Raw genomic sequence first — 19,294 nt, forward strand, 5'->3', positions numbered from 1 at the left:
AAAAATTGATCGAAGTGCACATTTACTATATGTTACATTTTCATTCAGACCATTGGCTGAACAGGTTTTAAACGTAAACAGACGACGTCAACATGCTACTGTATCTCCGTACAGTCAGAAGGAAAAGAAAAATAACGTACTGTAGTACATACCTTGCAAGGTTCAGTCCTCGTCATCATTGATGCAATTACCAGCGTTGCAGTATACGACGATATATTCTCGTAAGTTGTCGAAGCTGAATCGTCTTCACCTATCGCTTAAACAGTTTTTGTATCGAGAGAATTTCTGAAGAAAACCTCTAAAATGGGGATCACTCAATTTCTTTAGAGGAATATTTGTACTGAGCATCATGTTGCAAGTGTCGTTTAGACCCGCACAACTAAATGATGATGATGATGATGATGATGATGATGATGATTCCTCAGATTTCATTTCAACGTATTTCCTGTCCGATGTACTATTGCAATGTTTCTCTATAGCCTGAGTTGTTCTGGTTTTTATTTCAATTTTACATACATTACACACGATATTGTCTTCGTTAATACATAAAATGTCACTCTCATACTTCTTAATTGCATTTCGTATCTCTGAGCGAATTTAACGTTTTGCCATTATGAATGGATCAGCACAACATATTCAACGCGTACTAAATACTTGAGCAGGATAACACAACTGCACACATTGCGTTGAAATGTTACTATGAACAGATCGGGGTTCATTCGTTTTGTACGCTGCTGTACTCGCCAGGTACACAAAAGACGGACGGCGCGGCACGTGCCATATACTCCGATACGAAACAACTTCACTTTTCCTTAAGTCATCCCGCATCCACTGTCTAGTTATGATCCATGAAATGAAAAATATAAAAAATTAATTTGTGCTGCAAAGGGTTGAACTATGTCATGAGTAGGGATCGGATTTTTATGTAATATCAAGGTGTGAAATATGTACATATTTATGTAAGAAAAATAAGCTGAATATGTACCAAAATATGTAAAATCATGAAAATATTTAATATCAATATCTGGCAGGTATAGGATAGGTAGCACTTTCCAGTTGTGATTTCATAGAGCACCCGAATTTTTTACCGCGCACTTGACATATTACTATTTTTCCATCTGTAGTGAAAGCTTCGTCCATCGCAATCCATGATTTTACAGGGGCTATTTTAGTTAGTTAAAAGCAGTAGATAAACTCACTTGCACTTTATACTGTAAGTACTAAAACTAGAGAACTGAGTGAAATAAATGACACAACAGAACTGCAAGCACTGTTTCGCTTTACTGGATTAGGAGAAAATAAGAGGAGATGTGGGACACATGCATTTTAGCTGCTCCCTGTAAGAAACAAAGTACTTACTAAAAACCTCAAACTATACTGTAGGTATTTACAAACTGTTGTTTGAAAAGTGACATTCCTGTCTCATTCAGAAGGGTAGCATTATTCCAGCCGAGATCCATACTTTCTAAATCCTCGGAAAATCCCATTTCCGTATAGGTCTACTAAATTTAAAATAAAGAGGTAAAGTAAAAACCTGAAAAGCTATTTATTTCAATATTTCAACATCTTTGCAGTTTGTTCTTTTACTCCAGCTTCTTTTCAAAAGTCGGCTACTTTATTGCGGCTCATGTCAGATTTGACACGGGTTTTCCCTGGAAGGATTAGGAAGAGGGTGGATAAGGTTGCAAATTGCATGGGAACGGCTTGTTAAGACGTGTGCAGAACAATTTTATTATAGTTCGATACAAATCATGTCGTCCTCGTCCCACTCCACCGCATGAAAGCAACGCTACTTTCTGAGTGATTTTTACAATATGAGTTGTATGAGAAAGGTTGCCTTTTGTTCACTTATATTTACAGTGGGCGGTATGGGGTGAGTGTCTCTGTTACTTCCTGGAACTAAGGACGTTATGTTTCGTCCCGAAATATATTCTTTCTTGGGTAGGTAAAAAGGCTTTTTAAATCTGTGTATTTCAAATTGTAAACTTCTCCGGCAGAAGTTTTTTTTTTTTTTTTTTTTTTTTTCCTTTTAGAGAAGTAAAAATGAATAAAAACCCCTAAATATGTAGATTTATGTAATACCAAGCCATAATATGTAATGTGTGGTAAATATGTAAAAATATGTAGTATCAAATTTTAATATATTAATGGTAATTACAAGATTCGCAAAGATTTGTTATTTATATACGGTTAGGTTGAAAGGAATATAATATGTAATTACATAAAAATCCGGTCCCTAGTCATGAGCAATTCCTTCAGTGTTGACAAACGATTAGAAAAACCGCAAGAGCTTGTACTACATTACGCACGTAGGTCACAATAGACTGAGATGAACTGCACGCATGTAACGCTACACAACGCGGGGAGGCCTATAACAGGCAACTTTTCTGTACGCCCAACGGTGCCATATGCGGAGGACTTTGTAATAGCGATTACTCACTCGGTTTTGATGCGTTTCCATTGAGCTGCAGGGTCTCCTTCTTCGCCTGCATTAGCAGCTGGATCATATCTGGCCGATATATATCCTTAGCTTCCCTAGTAGCCATTGTGCCGTGAACCAGTGATCGGAAGAAATTCATCGCATAGTTTGACATGAATCTGATCTTCAGCAGCTGAAAGAGAAACATTTTAATTAAAGGAATATAGATTCCGTTGTGCAATGTAAGTTTTAATAAGAACAACCCCTACACAAACAGTTACTTAATAAATAATATAAATAATTATCAAATTAAACAAATTCACTGATTAGTACAATAAAATTCAAACATGTTATATTTTAGGAATTACAAATTACGTAACGGACATATAGATGATCTGACTGAAAAAGAGAGAAAGAGAGAGAAAGTGAGTGTGTGTGTGTGCGCGTGCGTGCATGTTTTTATTATTTTTCTTTGCATCTTAAAGTTTTATCAATAAATTTTCTAATTTACTAACAGTCTTACTAATAAACCGTGTATAGTTTTATACGAGATTCATGCAGAGTTGAGACAGAAAACTTTACTAATAAATCATGCATAAGCAATGCATGTATAAACAGGCTGTAACTATACATTAGGAATTGCTTTGCAGTAGTTATATACACGAAACTCCTTGTTTAAGCGTTATATATAGAGAAAAAATGGCCGCCCCTCTAACAGCTGTTCGTGTCGACTGTCATTTTATGTTGATGGTTGCCTTGTAACCACAGAAGAACAAACCAAAGAGCACAGAATAATTAGAATAATATTGCTGTAGCTTGTACTCTTTGACCAAAATAATATAGTGTGGTAATCGATTAGACTCAGTTGTACTATAGATACTTAACACGCCACACTAGAGCACTCTACCGGATAAAATAGAGAACCTCAGATATTCTATTACCTTTCGTAATGAAGTAATGACGAAACTATGACGTAGCTGTGTAACAGTTGTACTGTTATACACGACGTATGTTTTGATTATTAGTAAGGAATTTACACACGACTTATAAACGAGCTACTCATTGTATAAGACATTTAAACGTCTGTATATAGAGTTTTTATTAGTAAGACCGTAAATAAAGAATTGATTAGTAAAATATACACTAGAGGCAAAAAAAAACCTGACCGACCCTTGCACCTGATTTTAGAGCCTTGTTCACTCCAGAGCACGATAGACTGGTAACTAAGACTTTCGCGGTTCGAATCCTGCCTGGAAAGGAAACTTTTTTTTTGTTCCTTATTCAAATTTATTCCCAATACTTTTCGATAGCTGGTAAAATTCATGTTCTGGGAATAATAAGTTAATTAAGTAGTAAAATATCGCTGAAATCGAAAAGTATTGGAAATAAATCTGAATAAGGAACAAAAGAAAGTTTCCTTCCCAGGCAGGATTCGAACCACGAAAGTCTTAGTTGCCGGTCTATCGTGCTCTGGAGTGAACAAGGCTCTGAAATCAGCTAGAAGGGTCGGTCCGGTTTTTTTTTTTTGCCACTCCTGTACATTACAAGCAAAGTACAAGGCCAAGGAACCATACAAATATCGTACCTTGCAACTGTTTGGAGAAAGTTCATATTAATTCATTTTATTAGATTGAGAAATAAATATACAGTAATTAATGTCATTTATAATAAATTTTCAGGCCATTTATTACAGTGGACGTTTACGCACTCTTAAGTACAATCAATTCTGTACATATTTAAGGAATTCATTAAAACATTGTAGTTTATCTACTGTAACAACTCCACCTGCTGCTAGACAAATTAGATTATTATGGAATTACAGGGATTGCACACCAATCGTTTCACTCACAACTCATAGATAGGAAACAGAGAGTCGAAATCAATACAACTATGAAATGAGCCTTGATATGGGGAACTATTAATTATGGAATTCCTCAAGGGTCAATATTAGGTCCCCTACTGTTTCTAGTGTTCATAAATGATCTTGTCCCCTAATAAAAGATGTAGACCATCCCATATTATTTGCAGATGAACCAAGTATAGTAATTACAGCCAATAACTGCAACACATTCCAATCTTCAACAGAGGCAATTCTCCTCAAAATATGGGATTGGTTCTCAGTCCGTAAATTAGTATTAAATTGTAACAAAACTAACATAATTCAATTTAAATCCTGTCCAAATTCATCCTCGCAAATTTCTAGCGCAATAATTAACATTAGATCCCTATTAGAAACAACAACAACCAAATTTTTTTGCTTACAAATCAATAATGTGTTAAATTGGAAAGATCATATTAAAGAAATTACCCCCAAACTAAATTCAGCATGTTTTGCTAGTAGATCTATGCAAGAGATAGTAAATATCAATACCTTAAAAACAATATACTTTGCATACTTCCACTCGGTAATGAGTCTTGGAATAATATTCTGAGGAAATTCTACAGATAGTAACAGTATATTCTTACTACAGAAAACAGTAATTAGAATAATAGTGGGCGCCAAATCTAAGGAATCGTGTAGGACCATTTTCAAAAAACTACAAATAATGCCCATGGCTTGTCAAATATTTTTAAATTAATAATCTTCCTCGTATGTAATCGTGAAAACTTTGTAACTAATTCAACAGTTCATAGCATAAATACGGTCAAAAATGAATTTCATACTCCATCGGCAAATCTATCGTGCTATCAAAAAGGAGTGCGTTACATGGCAGTAATTGTATTGATACTAAAACTTTGTGTTGTACTAGTAGACTATATTGTAAAACTCTTCTGTATATATTTCAACTAGACTGTGACTATAATTAAGACTCTGTAGTACTATTAAGATTTTTTTTTTTTTCGTTTGACAGGTTCCATATTCTAGCTGTGAGGCGATGTACAAATACCATGGAATGCAAATAAATACAACACAATAACATACTATCCTGCTTTTTTACATGTAACAAAGCAAACGAAAATAAAAATTCATAGCATTGTTTGTGCAGTATAGCACTTTTCATTCATGGAATGATATAATATATTATTTTAATTAGTATACCTTCATAAGCCTCGGACTCATCAAGTAGCCAAAAAATATCAGAGATCGAACACCTCCAAAATTAGTTATATCTCTGCCCATCTCATAAAATTCATTTTTAGGTTTGTTCAGCGAATCACATCCAATTCCAAAAGCCGACGTTGCGATCACATCATTCGTATATCTTGTGAACAAGTCTTTCATTTCAACCACCAGCATGTCTCCTTCTGTAAAGCAAAAAGAAACATATATTAAAAAGAATATAAACCTCATGTTCAGACTGCCTTCAGAAATTTGCTATAATATACTTTTATTCATAGACTACAGACATTGTCTATCTATATTTTCGACAAAGTTTATACGCAAAATCTACCTTACTTCTTCTATCCTATTAATTTGATCTTAGAATATAATATGAAGAGAAAATTATTTTTATCCGTCCTGTTATGTTTTCAACGTGATTATTGTACAAGACATTGTTCCGAAATATTTATCAAAGACTATTACAGTTTTACTACGTTATACTACTTTTGACCAATAAAACAGTTCGAAAAGATGTGTTTCAACCAATCATGGCTGTTTATCTCTACAATTTTATCACTTCCCTAACTCTGTCTCTAAAAGCAATAAAAGGTGGTTTCGTAAAGAATGAAAAGGAGAACTTTTTTGTTGTTCTGTCGGACAAAATGTAATATGTTTACTTTTCTCAACGGTTCAATTAGGAGTAGGCTATATAGAAACATTAATTGCCACACTATTATTATTATTATTATTATTATTATTATTATTATTATTGACCACTAAGTATGTATTTCTATAATTCTTCTGTACGTGCATGAATATTGATATTTTGAGACCTTCTCTCTAGAAGGATAAAATTATTAGGTTTTATCTCAGTAGTTTTAATCTTCTTAATCTTTGGATGAGGGTAACTATTTATTAATTATTCATTTAATAATAATGTTGTAGAAAAACTGATTCAGTATTGTGTGCCAACGAATTGTTAAACGCCAGGAATTCACATGTCTTAAATCATTGCCAGGAAGAGAAAGATGAGATAAATAAATGTATAAGTAAATCAGCTACCTAATGGGGTTTGAAATATCTCGTGCTCTAAAGCCTTTTAATATAACAGAATTTCTCAAAAGAGTAATGATTAAAATAGCTTAAATAATATGTCCGTAAGAAATTTTTAATTTTGAAAAACTACGAATTTCTCGACCAAGTATCGAGAGAATAATTTAGAAAATTCCTGATTATATTGAAGAGGAACGTTAAAAAAAAGCAAGAAAAATCGTATATTATTCACTGGCTCTTGATGACAGCAGTGACATTACTGATGCAGCAAAGCTTGAGATTTTTATCCGCGGGATTGATCAAGATGTTAGTACAGGAACCACCACTGGTTGTAGTTTTCATGCCAAGTACCTTTCCTCCGTCTCCTTACTTCACAGGCTGTCTGTCGCATGTAATCACTGCAGCTCAAGTTTTGGTCACCGCTGGGCTCTAGAGTTTAATTCTGGTGGCAATGTAACATACTCCACTGGTACTGACCTCTCTCTATCTTGCAGCCTTCCACTGGCATGTTCTTATCCTTGATACAAGTCTTCAGGAAATCTCCTAGCTGCTCTCCACACTCTGTTATCAGCGTGAACATAGTCTTCATCTTGCTTGACGTGAAGGCAGGACTCAAGGTAGACCTCATGTCTTTCCATTTCTGACCTGCAAGTGCGTTGTAATGTAGTAATTATATTATCACTTCATTCACAGTTTTATTATAGCAGAAAAAAACTAATTTCATAAATATTTAGTCTATTTAAATGTACCATACACAAACTCAAAATGAAGTATACTCATTTGATCTATATTAGGGCCTCTTCTTTTTCTAATTTTTATAAATGACCTTGGCCCCATAATAAAAGGAATAGGTTGTCCTATACTATTTGCAGATGACACAAGTATCATAATTACAGACAAGAACTTTGCCACATTCAAATATAAAACAGAAATAATTCTCCTTAACATTTATGACTGGTTTACAACCAATAAACTAGCATTAAACATTAATAAAACTAATATAATTCAATTTAAAATCACTTCAAATTTAATCTCTGAAACATTGGACACAACTATCAACAATATACCTCTACTAGAAACATCAATAACCAAATTTCTTGGTTTGAATATTAATAATACAATAAATTGGAAAAATTATATCAAAGAAATAACCCCCAAACTTAGCTCAGCATGCTTCGCAATTAGGTCGTTACAACAATTTCTAAACAGCAGTATCTTAAAGACAATATATTTTGCCTATTTTCATTCCATTATGTCCTACGGAATAATATTTTGGGGAAATTCTGCAGATAGTAAAAATATATTCTTATTACAAAAAAGAGCCATTAGAATAATAGTTGGAGCAAAGGCTAGAGAATCATCTAGATTATTTTTTTTTTTAAATTAGAGATTCTAACCTTAACAAATCAATACATATAACTTACTCTATAATAAATTTCCTCTTATGTAATAAAGAAAATGTTCCAACTAACTCAGCCATACATAGTATAAATACCCGCAGAAAGAATGATTTTAATACGCCATCATCAAATTTATCATGCTATCAAAGGAGAGTATGTTACATGGCGATAAAAATGTTCAATAGTCTTCCTGAAGACATTAAGAATCATAGCCAAAACCCTGAATTATTTGAGGTAAAACTTAAAAATGACTTAATATCTCACACTTTCTATTCTGTAGATGAATTCTTGACATTTCACAGTACTGTGTAAATATTATAATACTATTAAATGGTAAAGATATTGCATTGTATGAAATATTATTGTTATTAAGGTATTAATTCTGTACATATTTCATATTTGCATTTTATATGTATTGCATTTATATTTAAACGTAAGAATTGGACATGTTCTTTATTCTATGATATAAAGCAAATGTAAGAATATTATGGAACGAATAAATCTATCTATCTATTACTGGTACTTTCTTTTTCACTCTGATTGGATGTTTACAGTGTTTATGTAAACAAGTACGTTTGTGTAGGAAACTGTACATTTTGTAAGGAAATAGCTAGTTGTGATTTTACTTCCAGAGTAAAGTTAAGGTACACTGGGGTAAGTGGAAATTCGAGGTAAATGGAACCCAACACAATTTGTGGGACTCTATCAACTAAGACAAGGGTGACATCTGTTGAATTTTCTTTGTACTAACTCCATCTTCCGCTGGAGCGCTGCATTCACGCACATAGATTGCAGGAGGTCAGTTTCTGAAAGTTGTTTATGAGTGGACAGCAACTTGATGAAGTCTGTTCTATTTTTGACTTTGTAGCTCAACATACCCGAATTTCATCATTATTTTTTCGATAAGATGTTTCTGTTTGATTAGTTAATAAACCTTGACAGTATTTTTGTGTTCTTTTGATAATGAAGTGGAAGCATTAACTGGGTTCCATGTGCCCTCACACTTTGCCTTGTTGGGAACCCATATGGGAAAGAAAAAAAACAGAAAGGGAAGATTGTGGCAATGGAAAAGAACAGCAGTGACGAAGTTGACATTGAGGAGATAAAAAGTGGTTCAGAGGTAGATGATTTTGATTTTCAAGACGAAATTGCAGATAAATAATTTATTAACTAGTGGACTTACTCGTGTTAATTATGTAAGTCTGTGCGGCTTACAGCTGTTTCGGTGCTTCATCACACCATCCTCAGAGCCTACTAGATCTCGGCGTCATATCGTACTTCTCTACCTGTTGTGTGGGCGCGTTTGATTGTTGAAAAGTGTTGAAACGTGGAGTCAAATAGTGTGTGTGTACTGAAATTGATCTGTGTGTTGAGAATTTGATCGGGGTGTGTTTTAGTGTGTTTGTATATTTCGTATTGTTCTAGTGTGTTGAGTTTTTGGTTCTTGGGTTGTATGTGTATGATTTCCATGTCTGCATTATTTGGTTAACCATACCACCCCATACAACACAAACATGCTGCATTCAGGACAATGGTACACAGATTACTCAACATACCCATGAGCCAACAACACTACAATGAAGAAGTGAACACAATCAAATACATAGCACAAGAAAACGGTTACAATCCAAACACAATAGACAACATCATAAGAAAGACAAAACAAAAACTTAACAAACACAAAAACACGCAAAACACAACACAAACACAAGAACACAAGAAATACATCACATTAACATATGAAAACAAAAGCACACATAAGATCGCATCTTCATTCAGAAAGCAGAAATACAACATAGTATACAGAACAGAAAACACACTACAAAGACATCTCAACACACAAAAAACACAAAAACAAATAAATACGACCACAAAGGTGTATACAAACTCACATGTAATAGTTGCGACAAATTCTACATTGGATAGACAGGCAGATCATTCCAAACACGCTACAAAGAACACATTAAAGCAATAACCAGAGGACACAATACATCTACAATGCTAACCATACATACAATAACATAAATGAGGACATGGAAATCCTACACATACAACCCAAGAACCAAAAACTCAACACACTGGAACAATACGAAATATAGGCCTACAGACACACTAAAACACACCCTGATCAAATTCTCAACACACAGATCAATTTAAAGTACACACACACACACACACTATTTGACTCCAATTTTCAACAATCAAACGCACCCATACAACAGGCAGAGAAGTTTGAGATGACGCCGAGATCTAGTAGGCTCTGAGGATGGTGTGATGAAGCACCGAAACAGCTGTAAGCCGCACAAACTTACATAATTAACACGAGTAAGTCCACTAGTTAATCATTTACTTATATTTATTATTGGTCAATATACTGATACACACGCTGACGCAATATGTTATATAAGTCATTATTAATGAAAGTTTATTGGCAATAGCACAATGTACCTATAATATTATTGTATTAAGATTTAAATTTTGTGAGTCATCATTACTTATTCTTCAGCAACATTTTATAGCCATGTAGGTTTGTGAATTTTAACATTTTACATGATTATGTTTTAATAATTTGTATGATCAATATTTATCACTATGCTGAATACTTACTACATATACTATCACTTCAATAAGATTATTATTACTTTCAAACACGAGGCCAGATTATTTTAATTGATTTTAGATTGATATTGTAAACACTTCCTACCTGAAGATGCCCCATGAGGGCGAACACGATTGTATGATGACACAATACGATGTAAATATATAAAACATTGATTTAATTTGTTTTATATTATATTAGCGTTAAGCCATAAGACTGAATAAAAAGATTTAAATTTATTGTTACATAGCAGGTTAGAGAAGTTATCGGTTAGAACATCCTGGCCTTTCAGAGTTCAAACTCCGACATTAAATGCTTACGTCAGGACGCTACGAAAGGTATAGTTCAGTACATAATAATAATAATGGAAAATAACAATTGTACGTGGGATTGCTACTAAATTGAAATGGTCTATCCAGCTACATTTTAACCACATAAACGTACCAACACTGCGAAACTAGCTCTGTACAAAATATTATCTATCTATTTATTTACTTATTTATTTTCTATTTATTTATTTTCTATCAATATATTTTCCATTTATTTATTTATTTATTTTATATTTATTTATTTATTTTCTATTTATTTATTTTCTATTAATATATTTTCCATTTATTTATTTATTTTATTTTCTATTTATTTATTTATTTTCTATTTATTTATTTATTTTCTATTAATATATTTTCCTTTTTTTATTTATTTTATTTTCTATTTATTTATTTATTTTCTATTTATTTATTTATTTATTTATTTATTTTCTATTTATTTATTTTCTATTTATTTATTTTCTATTTATATATTTTATATTTATTTATTTATTTATTTTCTATTTATTTATTTATTTATTTATTTATGAGCGTTTTGGGTACTCTTCCAGAGTCCAACCCTTTGGACGAACTTTTTCTCCTGTAAAATTTGTTTTATCTCTATGTAAATGTTTATATTTAGTGTAATTGTAACGGTGAAAATATTGTTAATCCAATAAATGTTATTTATTTTTTTTTCAAAAAGTTTAGTTGTGGCAACATTGTTTCCCTTTTATTTATTTCGTTATGTTCTTTTTATTTATTGTCTATTTATTTATTTATTTTCTATTAATATATTTTCTATTTCTTTATTTATTTATTTTCTATTTATTTATTTATTTTCTATTTATTTATTTATTTTCTATTTATTTATTTTCTATTTATTTATTTATTTTCTATTTATTTATTTTCTATTAATATATTTTCTATTTATTTATTTATTTATTTTCTATTTATTTATTTATTTATTTATTTTCTATTTATTTATTTATTTATTTTCTATTTATTTATTTGTTTATTTTCTATTTATTTATTTATTTTCTATTTTTTATTTATTTATTTATTTTCTATTTATTTATTTATTTATTTTCTATTTATTTATTTATTTATTTTCTATTTATTTAATTATTTATTTATTTATTTTTTATTTATTTATTTATTTTCTATTTATTTATTTTCTATTTATTTATTTATTTTCTATTTATTTATTTATTTTCTATTTATTTATTTATTTATGTTCTATTTATTTATTTATTATTTACTTACTTATTTATTATTTATTTATTTTTTATTTATTTATTTATTATTTATTTATTTATTATTTATTTATTTATTATTTATTTACTTATTTATTTATTTATTTACTTACTTACTTACTTATTTATTTACTTACTTACTTATTTATTTACTTACGTACTTATTTATTTACTTATTTAATTATTCACTTATTTATTTACTTATTTAATTATTCACTTATTTATTTGCTTATTTAATTATTCACTTATTTATTTACTTATTTAATTATTCACTTACTTATTTATTTACTTATTTAATTATTCACTTACTTATTTACTTATTTAATTATTTACTTACTTATTTACTTATTTATTTAATCTGACAGGATTAAGGCCATAAGGCCTTCTCTTCCATCCCACCAGATATTAGTGCTACATATGACAAAAATATATAATTAAATCTATAATAATACTGAAAGGATACGTTCAACTATATTGTAAAGAACCAATAAACAACACAAAGGAATACTGTCGTCAGCTAACGACGTTTGGACCTCGTTTTTACTAAACACGAGCGAATTAATTCATCATCGTGCGTAACATAAGCAAGCAGCTGATGAAGGAAGTTAGTGTTGGTTACAAGCAAAGGATTCTGTAAATTCTGATACAACGTTAAGTCGAAAAACTTAGATTTATCAACTTTGTTGCTGGATTCTGTACTGTTTCCTTCACAAAATACAAAATACTTATCAATAGAGAGTAATTTCTACCTTACCTTGAAGGTTGAACAATCCTTTCCCAAAAAGAGGTTCAACTTCTTCACTAAAGGGATTTCTGTGGTTCAGGAAGAATTCAAAATCCTTGACAGTCACATTTTTTAGTAGCTCAGGATCCCTTATCATAATTACGGGATTTAAAAATTCATACACTCCCCCATATTTATGACCTTCCAACCTTTTGTACAAATCATTGATGAAATCGGGAAATGAGAGCCTGCCCAAAACGACAGGTGCCATGTTACCGAAGAATGGTACGGGTTTAAGATGGAACACATTAATCTTATAGAAGTAACTGTGAGTCCATGTGCCAATCAAGTAAGCAATTAATGTGAGGATGCCTGCAGCCAGGATCCATTCTGACAGACAATCCAGCATCTTGACGATCAATTGATTGAACCACCTGAAATATGACAAAAATACATATTATGTACACATACACTGCACTCAATGATAGAATTAGATACATCAGAAAAATAACGTCGTTTTACTGAGGATAAATTCTGTGTTGGTAATATTTTCTTTCTACGAAATGGAAATATAAAAATTGGAGATTTATCCTTCGAAGAGGTGGAAAAATTCAAATATCTTGGAGCAACAGTAACAAATATAAATGACACTCGGGAGGAAATTAAACGCAGAATAAATATGGGAAATGCGTGTTATTATTCGGTTGAGAAGCTCTTATCATCCAGTTTGCTGTCCAAAAATCTGAAAGTTAGAATTTATAAAACAGTTATATTACCGGTTGTTCTGTATGGTTGTGAAACTTGGACTCTCACTTTGAGAGAGGAACAGAGATTAAGGGTGTTTGAGAATGACGTGCTTAGGAAAATATTTGGGGCTAAGCGGGATGAAGTTACAGGAGAATGGAGAAAGTTACACAACACAGAACTGCACGCATTGTATTCTTCACCTGACATAATTAGGAACATTAAATCCAGACGTTTGAGATGGGCAGGGAATGTAGCACGTATGGGCGAATCCAGAAATGCATATAGAGTGTTAGTTGGGAGACCGGAGGGAAAAAGACCTTTAGGGAGGCCGAGACGTAGATGGGAGGATAATATTAAAATGGATTTGAGGGAGGTGGGATATGATGATAGAGACTGGATTAATCTTGCTCAGGATAGGGACCGCTGGCGGGCTTATGTGAGGGCGGCAGTGAACCTTCGGATTCCTTAAAAGCCATTTGTAAGTAAGTAAGTAAGTAAGTAAGTAAGTAAATTATCGCAAAAGATGATAACTTACAAGCAACCATTCTCACGGGCGCAGATAAAAAAAAAGTTATTTTTTTTTTCTTCCATCATGTTATTAATACAAATTTTGGCCACTCGAGCGCAATTAAGAGAGCCCTAAAAATGAGTTTCCCTGGGGCCGTTTACAGAAAAAAACACAATTTATGGAAAAAAATTATTTGAACACATACAGCAATTGTTGAGCTATTTTCAACATATTGTACACCGGAATTGAGACATTTGTCATACCATGAGATCAACATTTATATCCGTGTCGTAGAAGTCTGCGGCCTGGGATCAGAACCAGTGTATGACAGCCGTCTGCACCTCTCTGTGTATCCCACGGTTTGACAAATGTCTCGATTCCAGTGGGAAATATGTTTAAAAAATAGCTCAACAGTTGTATGTGTTTCCATAAATTTTTCCAATGAAATTGTTTTCTTTCTGTAAACGTAGCCAGGGTTACTTACTGTATTTCTTTACTGCCCTTGTATTGTTCTTTTGACCTTGTTGACCCTCAATATGGCTTTAATTCAATTTGTATTATTTTAATCAGTACTTAACCTATATTTCTTTTTTTGCATTTATATGTGCTGTCTGTCCCGCGCCGTGGCGTTGTGGTCTAAGGCATCCCGCCTAGGACTCGCGTTACGGAATGCGTGCTGGTTCGAGTCCTCATGGGGAAAGAAATTTTTTCATGAAATTTCGGCCAGTGTATGGGACCGGTGCCCACCCATCATTGTGATGCAATTGGGGGGCTACGATAGATAGCGAAATCCGGTTGCGAAAGCCAGCTATAACGGCTGGGGGGATCATCGTGCTAACCACACGATACTTCCATTCTAGTTGGATGATCGTTCACCTCTGCTTCGGCATGTTGGCGTGAGGTCAACAGCCGGCTGGTCGGTCTAAGCTCTTCACGGGCTGTAGCGCCACGGATTGTTGTTGTTATTATTATTATTATTATTATTATTATTATTATTATTATTATTATTATTATTATTATTATTATTATTATTATATGTATTATATGGTAGGGTGGAAGAGAAGGTCTTATGGCCTTAATCCTGTCAGATTAAATAAATAAATAATTGCATTCGAGTGGCCAAAATTTGTACAAGCAGTTGTTTTTGCATTATTAACATGGTGGAAGAAAATTCAAATTCAAATTCAAATTTATTTACAATTTACATCTGAAATGAAAAGATATGAAATGAATACATATGAATAGATACCCGAAATGAGCATATGCTCGTGCTCTGGTACAGTCCAGTAGTCTACATAAATTTTACAGGGTTCAAATAATAATGCTGATGATATAAATAATAGTAACAATAATAATAATAATAATAATAATAATAATAATAATAATAGTGATAAAACAAAAATATTTACAATAATAAAATAAATACTAAGACGGATAAAATAAAATTTAAAACCACTAGCGAGAGTTAACTCAACTTAAATAAGCATATAATAACCGGAAAAAAATGACGAACTCGAAAATCAACAGAAAAGTTCGTTGTATCGCAGACGACAGCAACCGCCGTATTGACATTGTGTTGTGCATTAATGGTAGTAGGGGGGAGCTGAAAGTCTACGTAACTACCGTTCTCTTCGATTCTTCTCGTACAATCATGGGAAGTTAATGCTGAAAAACAAAATGTCTACGAGTCAAACTGTTCATTATTACCAGGATAAATACAAATAATACTGAAATATATTAATCAAGTTTCAGTTAAAGATCTCTCCTTTTGTGCAAGAGGTATCATATCGAAATATTTTATGAATGGCGGGGAAAATATAAATTTCAAGAACTCTCTAGTGACAAGAGATAATGACAAGTACAATCAAGTGTATCTGTGGCGATGCTAAGAAATAATTTTTTGGAGATATACACTGTTATTAATTAAGAAAATGATCTATTTATATTTATTACAATGTTTTATCTTTAGGTTACATGCATCAGAGAAAAGAAATTAACTTTTTATCTGCCCCCATGAGAATGTTTGCTTGTTAGAACAAAATAGCCTACATCTAATTTTTATCGTTTTACAAAAGGTGTATGATTCTGTTCTAAGAGTAAAATCGGAGAGTGTGAACCCAAAATGCGTTAAGTCCATCTTTATGAAATGACTAGGCTAGTTTTTTTTATCCACCAATCTACGGACTGAGCAAGTTTCCAAGTGATATTCCAAACTTTTAGACAAGAATTGGTGTTGATTTGAAAGAAAACAAACTCAAAATAATATAATGATAGAGGTCTCAAACATTATCATATATACAGGGTAATTCAAGAGGATTTACCGTCCCTTACGGAGCCTATTTCCGAAGACATTCTGAGCAAAAAATGTCATGTAAACATTTGTTCTAATCTCGATATTTTCATAGTTAGGCCTACACTCTTTTGAAATTGTTTGTAAAATACCATTTATCTTGAGTTTTAAGAGTAAAAGAAGATTACAGATAAAGAATGAACTATTCAGGAGTATCATTTCTTTAATTAGCTGATATTATGAAGTTAAAAATGTGTTCTGAATTCCATGGTTGCTTCATACATAATTTTTTTTTTCGATTTTTAACTTCAAAATTACATTTTCTTACGTATTTATCACAACAATTGTTACAAATCACGCCACTCTTGTAAATTCTTTAAGACTGTACATTAAGATGCATAATTAAACTGTAAAGAGACAAGTTCCTAAAGTCGTATGATTTAAAATTGAAAAACGAGATGACAAATTTAATTTATTTGAATATTATTTACAATTAACGCTAATTATTATAGTAACACAACATAACCTTCTGCGACAGTATTGGATTTCCAGCCTCCGTGACTTTTCTCTAATTGTCTTTCGATTGCATATCCGAGATTAATCGATACTTGCGGTTTTATAATGGTACAAAGGTGATTTCTCATTGGCTGAACAACTGAATTATAATGAATAGGTGTACTTTAATGGTGCATTAAAGGGTTTACTACCAGGTGTATAATTACTACATTTCGGCATGGTCGAGCATAAACAATTTTAAATTAGTGTAACTTTGAAAATATTGAGATTAGGACAAATGTTTATATGACATTTTTTGTTCAGAATTTCTTCGGAAATAAGCTCCGTAAGTGACGGTAAATCCTCGTGAATCACCCTGTATGTATAAACCATAAAAATGACCAAATGGACGGAGTGAGTTTCGGTATCACAATCTTAAATTGTGGCGATCTTTGATACAGATTGGATTAGACGAAAGAACAGTTAATAGAGTATGGATGATGAATCAGCACTGTAAAAGCCGGTGTTAAAGTTACCAGTAACATTTCTAAGCAATTTACAACACAAAAGACTCTCCGCGAAAAATATTGTCTTTAGCCAACGCTGTTTAAAATGTATTTTCAAAGGGAGTTATCAAACCGGAAATTTGTAGACTGGGAATTCCAGTATAAACACTTGTGTTAAATTCTGTCCTTTTTCCAGACGGTCAAGTTCTTGCCAGAGATAGAGATAACGTTGACAGCCATATGATAATTCTTTTTGACATCTAAAATAAATGGGCTGAAATTAAATGCGTGTGCAATAAAATATTTGCTTGTCGGCAATACTGAAAACACCTATATATATATATATATATATATATATATATATATATATATATATATATATATATATATATATAATTTGAACTGGTAATGGAAATTACGGGAAAACGCTGAACGGATTTTAATGAGTGACCCCTCATTTTCAAGCCTGGCACCCAAAGTTTTTTCGAAAAAAATAATAGTTTTCAGTGAAATGTCAATTTTCCTACATAATTTTCCTATTTTTCAGAATCCATCTGTTGTCAGTTTTGAAAACTAATTTTATTGAATCACGGCCGACTTGATTGAATTTCAGAACAAAATACACACTACAATAAACTATAGGACGAAGGGCATGACCTGCAGGATTGCCGACATATTTAGAGTTCAATTCAATTTGTTATTAAAAACTGATTCTGCAGTGTATAATTTTCTGAGTACAGCTGAGTATTGGATATTCAAATCTACGAAACTTGAGGAGGTTTGATGACATTATTACCATTAGAAATTAAATATTATTATAGTTAATATCATGATGCATCTATTTTTCATTAATTCTACATAATATTGATGCTATATTGATGACATGAAAGTGAAACGTTTTGTGGTTATGTAAGTAAATGTAGAGAATATCTTAATTTAGATCTTCATTTCTATAATTTACCGAGTGGCTGCTATATATAACTACAAAACTTAAGTAAGATAATAATATTGTTATTAAAAATAAAATATTTTTATACTTATTAACCCAGTGGGGTTGGGTCTTTTTCCATATACTTAATGGCGGTGTAGTGTAGATATTGATATGTGTCATTGTCTTCAGTATTGGCTCGAGAGAGCGCAAAAATTACAGTTCCTAAGGGAAGATCAAAAGGAATTACTTACTGATAAAATAAGAGACTTAGAAAATTTTGTAGTCTCCAGATCATTTCAGAAAGATCTCTTAGTAGGATAAAATGATTTTACGCTCTACATTTCAAGTTCTACATGCAGCAGCTATAGGAAAATGCTATTGTTCGAAAGCTTAGCAAACCTGACATTTTTTTAACTTTTACCTACAATCCACAATGACCTGAAATAGCTACTGCTATCGTCCTGACATTAATACTTGCGTTTTCGCGTTGAAATTCAAAAACTGAAGTTGGATAGGTTCAAGGAAAGGTATTTGGCCTAAAAAAATCCATTCAGATGGAGTATGTTTCATTATTATGGAAGCAAATAACTATCAAAAAAACAAGTATTCTTCATTAAAAATAAATCTGAAAATTGTTTATTTGAACGTCTAACGAACTCAGTTTGCAGCAGCATTTGCTGCACAAGCCACTAGTTAATCTATCATTATACCTAGGCATTGCTAAAGCTATGCATAATAATTCATTTTCAGTATCTTGGATACATAATCAATAAAAGAAAGACGTTGTGAAATGAATGTATTTTATAAAGCTGGGCAAGCATAAACAACAGCGAGGAATCAAAACTGTATTTTTCTGGAGTTGTAATACAAATATTTCATATGTTTATATAGATCAATATTATGAGTATTATAGCGTCGCTATCATGGACGAAAGGCGATAAGTTTTGACTTTAGCTCAAATAAGAAAAGTTCTCCAGCGAGAATCACATTGTTTTCCAACGATCGAAGTATACAGTAT

General features: G+C 31.9%; 1 protein-coding gene across 3 annotated transcripts in view; it reads right to left on the reverse strand.

The window, feature by feature from the left end:
• Window positions 1–19,294, reverse strand: part of LOC138695829 (cytochrome P450 9e2-like) — a 449,657-nt gene that overhangs the window by 12,245 nt on the left and 418,118 nt on the right. For all 3 annotated transcript variants that reach the window (XM_069820094.1, XM_069820095.1, XM_069820097.1), the window contains exons 2-5: window positions 12,830–13,233; window positions 6,993–7,160; window positions 5,460–5,665; window positions 2,441–2,612 (exon numbers count right to left, since the gene is read on the reverse strand). In XM_069820094.1, coding sequence (XP_069676195.1) covers window positions 2,441–2,612; window positions 5,460–5,665; window positions 6,993–7,160; window positions 12,830–13,233 — 950 coding nt within the window. The remainder of the gene's footprint in view (window positions 1–2,440; window positions 2,613–5,459; window positions 5,666–6,992; window positions 7,161–12,829; window positions 13,234–19,294) is intronic.

This window comes from Periplaneta americana, chromosome 3 (genome assembly GCF_040183065.1).
Source record: "Periplaneta americana isolate PAMFEO1 chromosome 3, P.americana_PAMFEO1_priV1, whole genome shotgun sequence".
NCBI lineage: Eukaryota > Metazoa > Arthropoda > Insecta > Blattodea > Blattidae > Periplaneta > Periplaneta americana.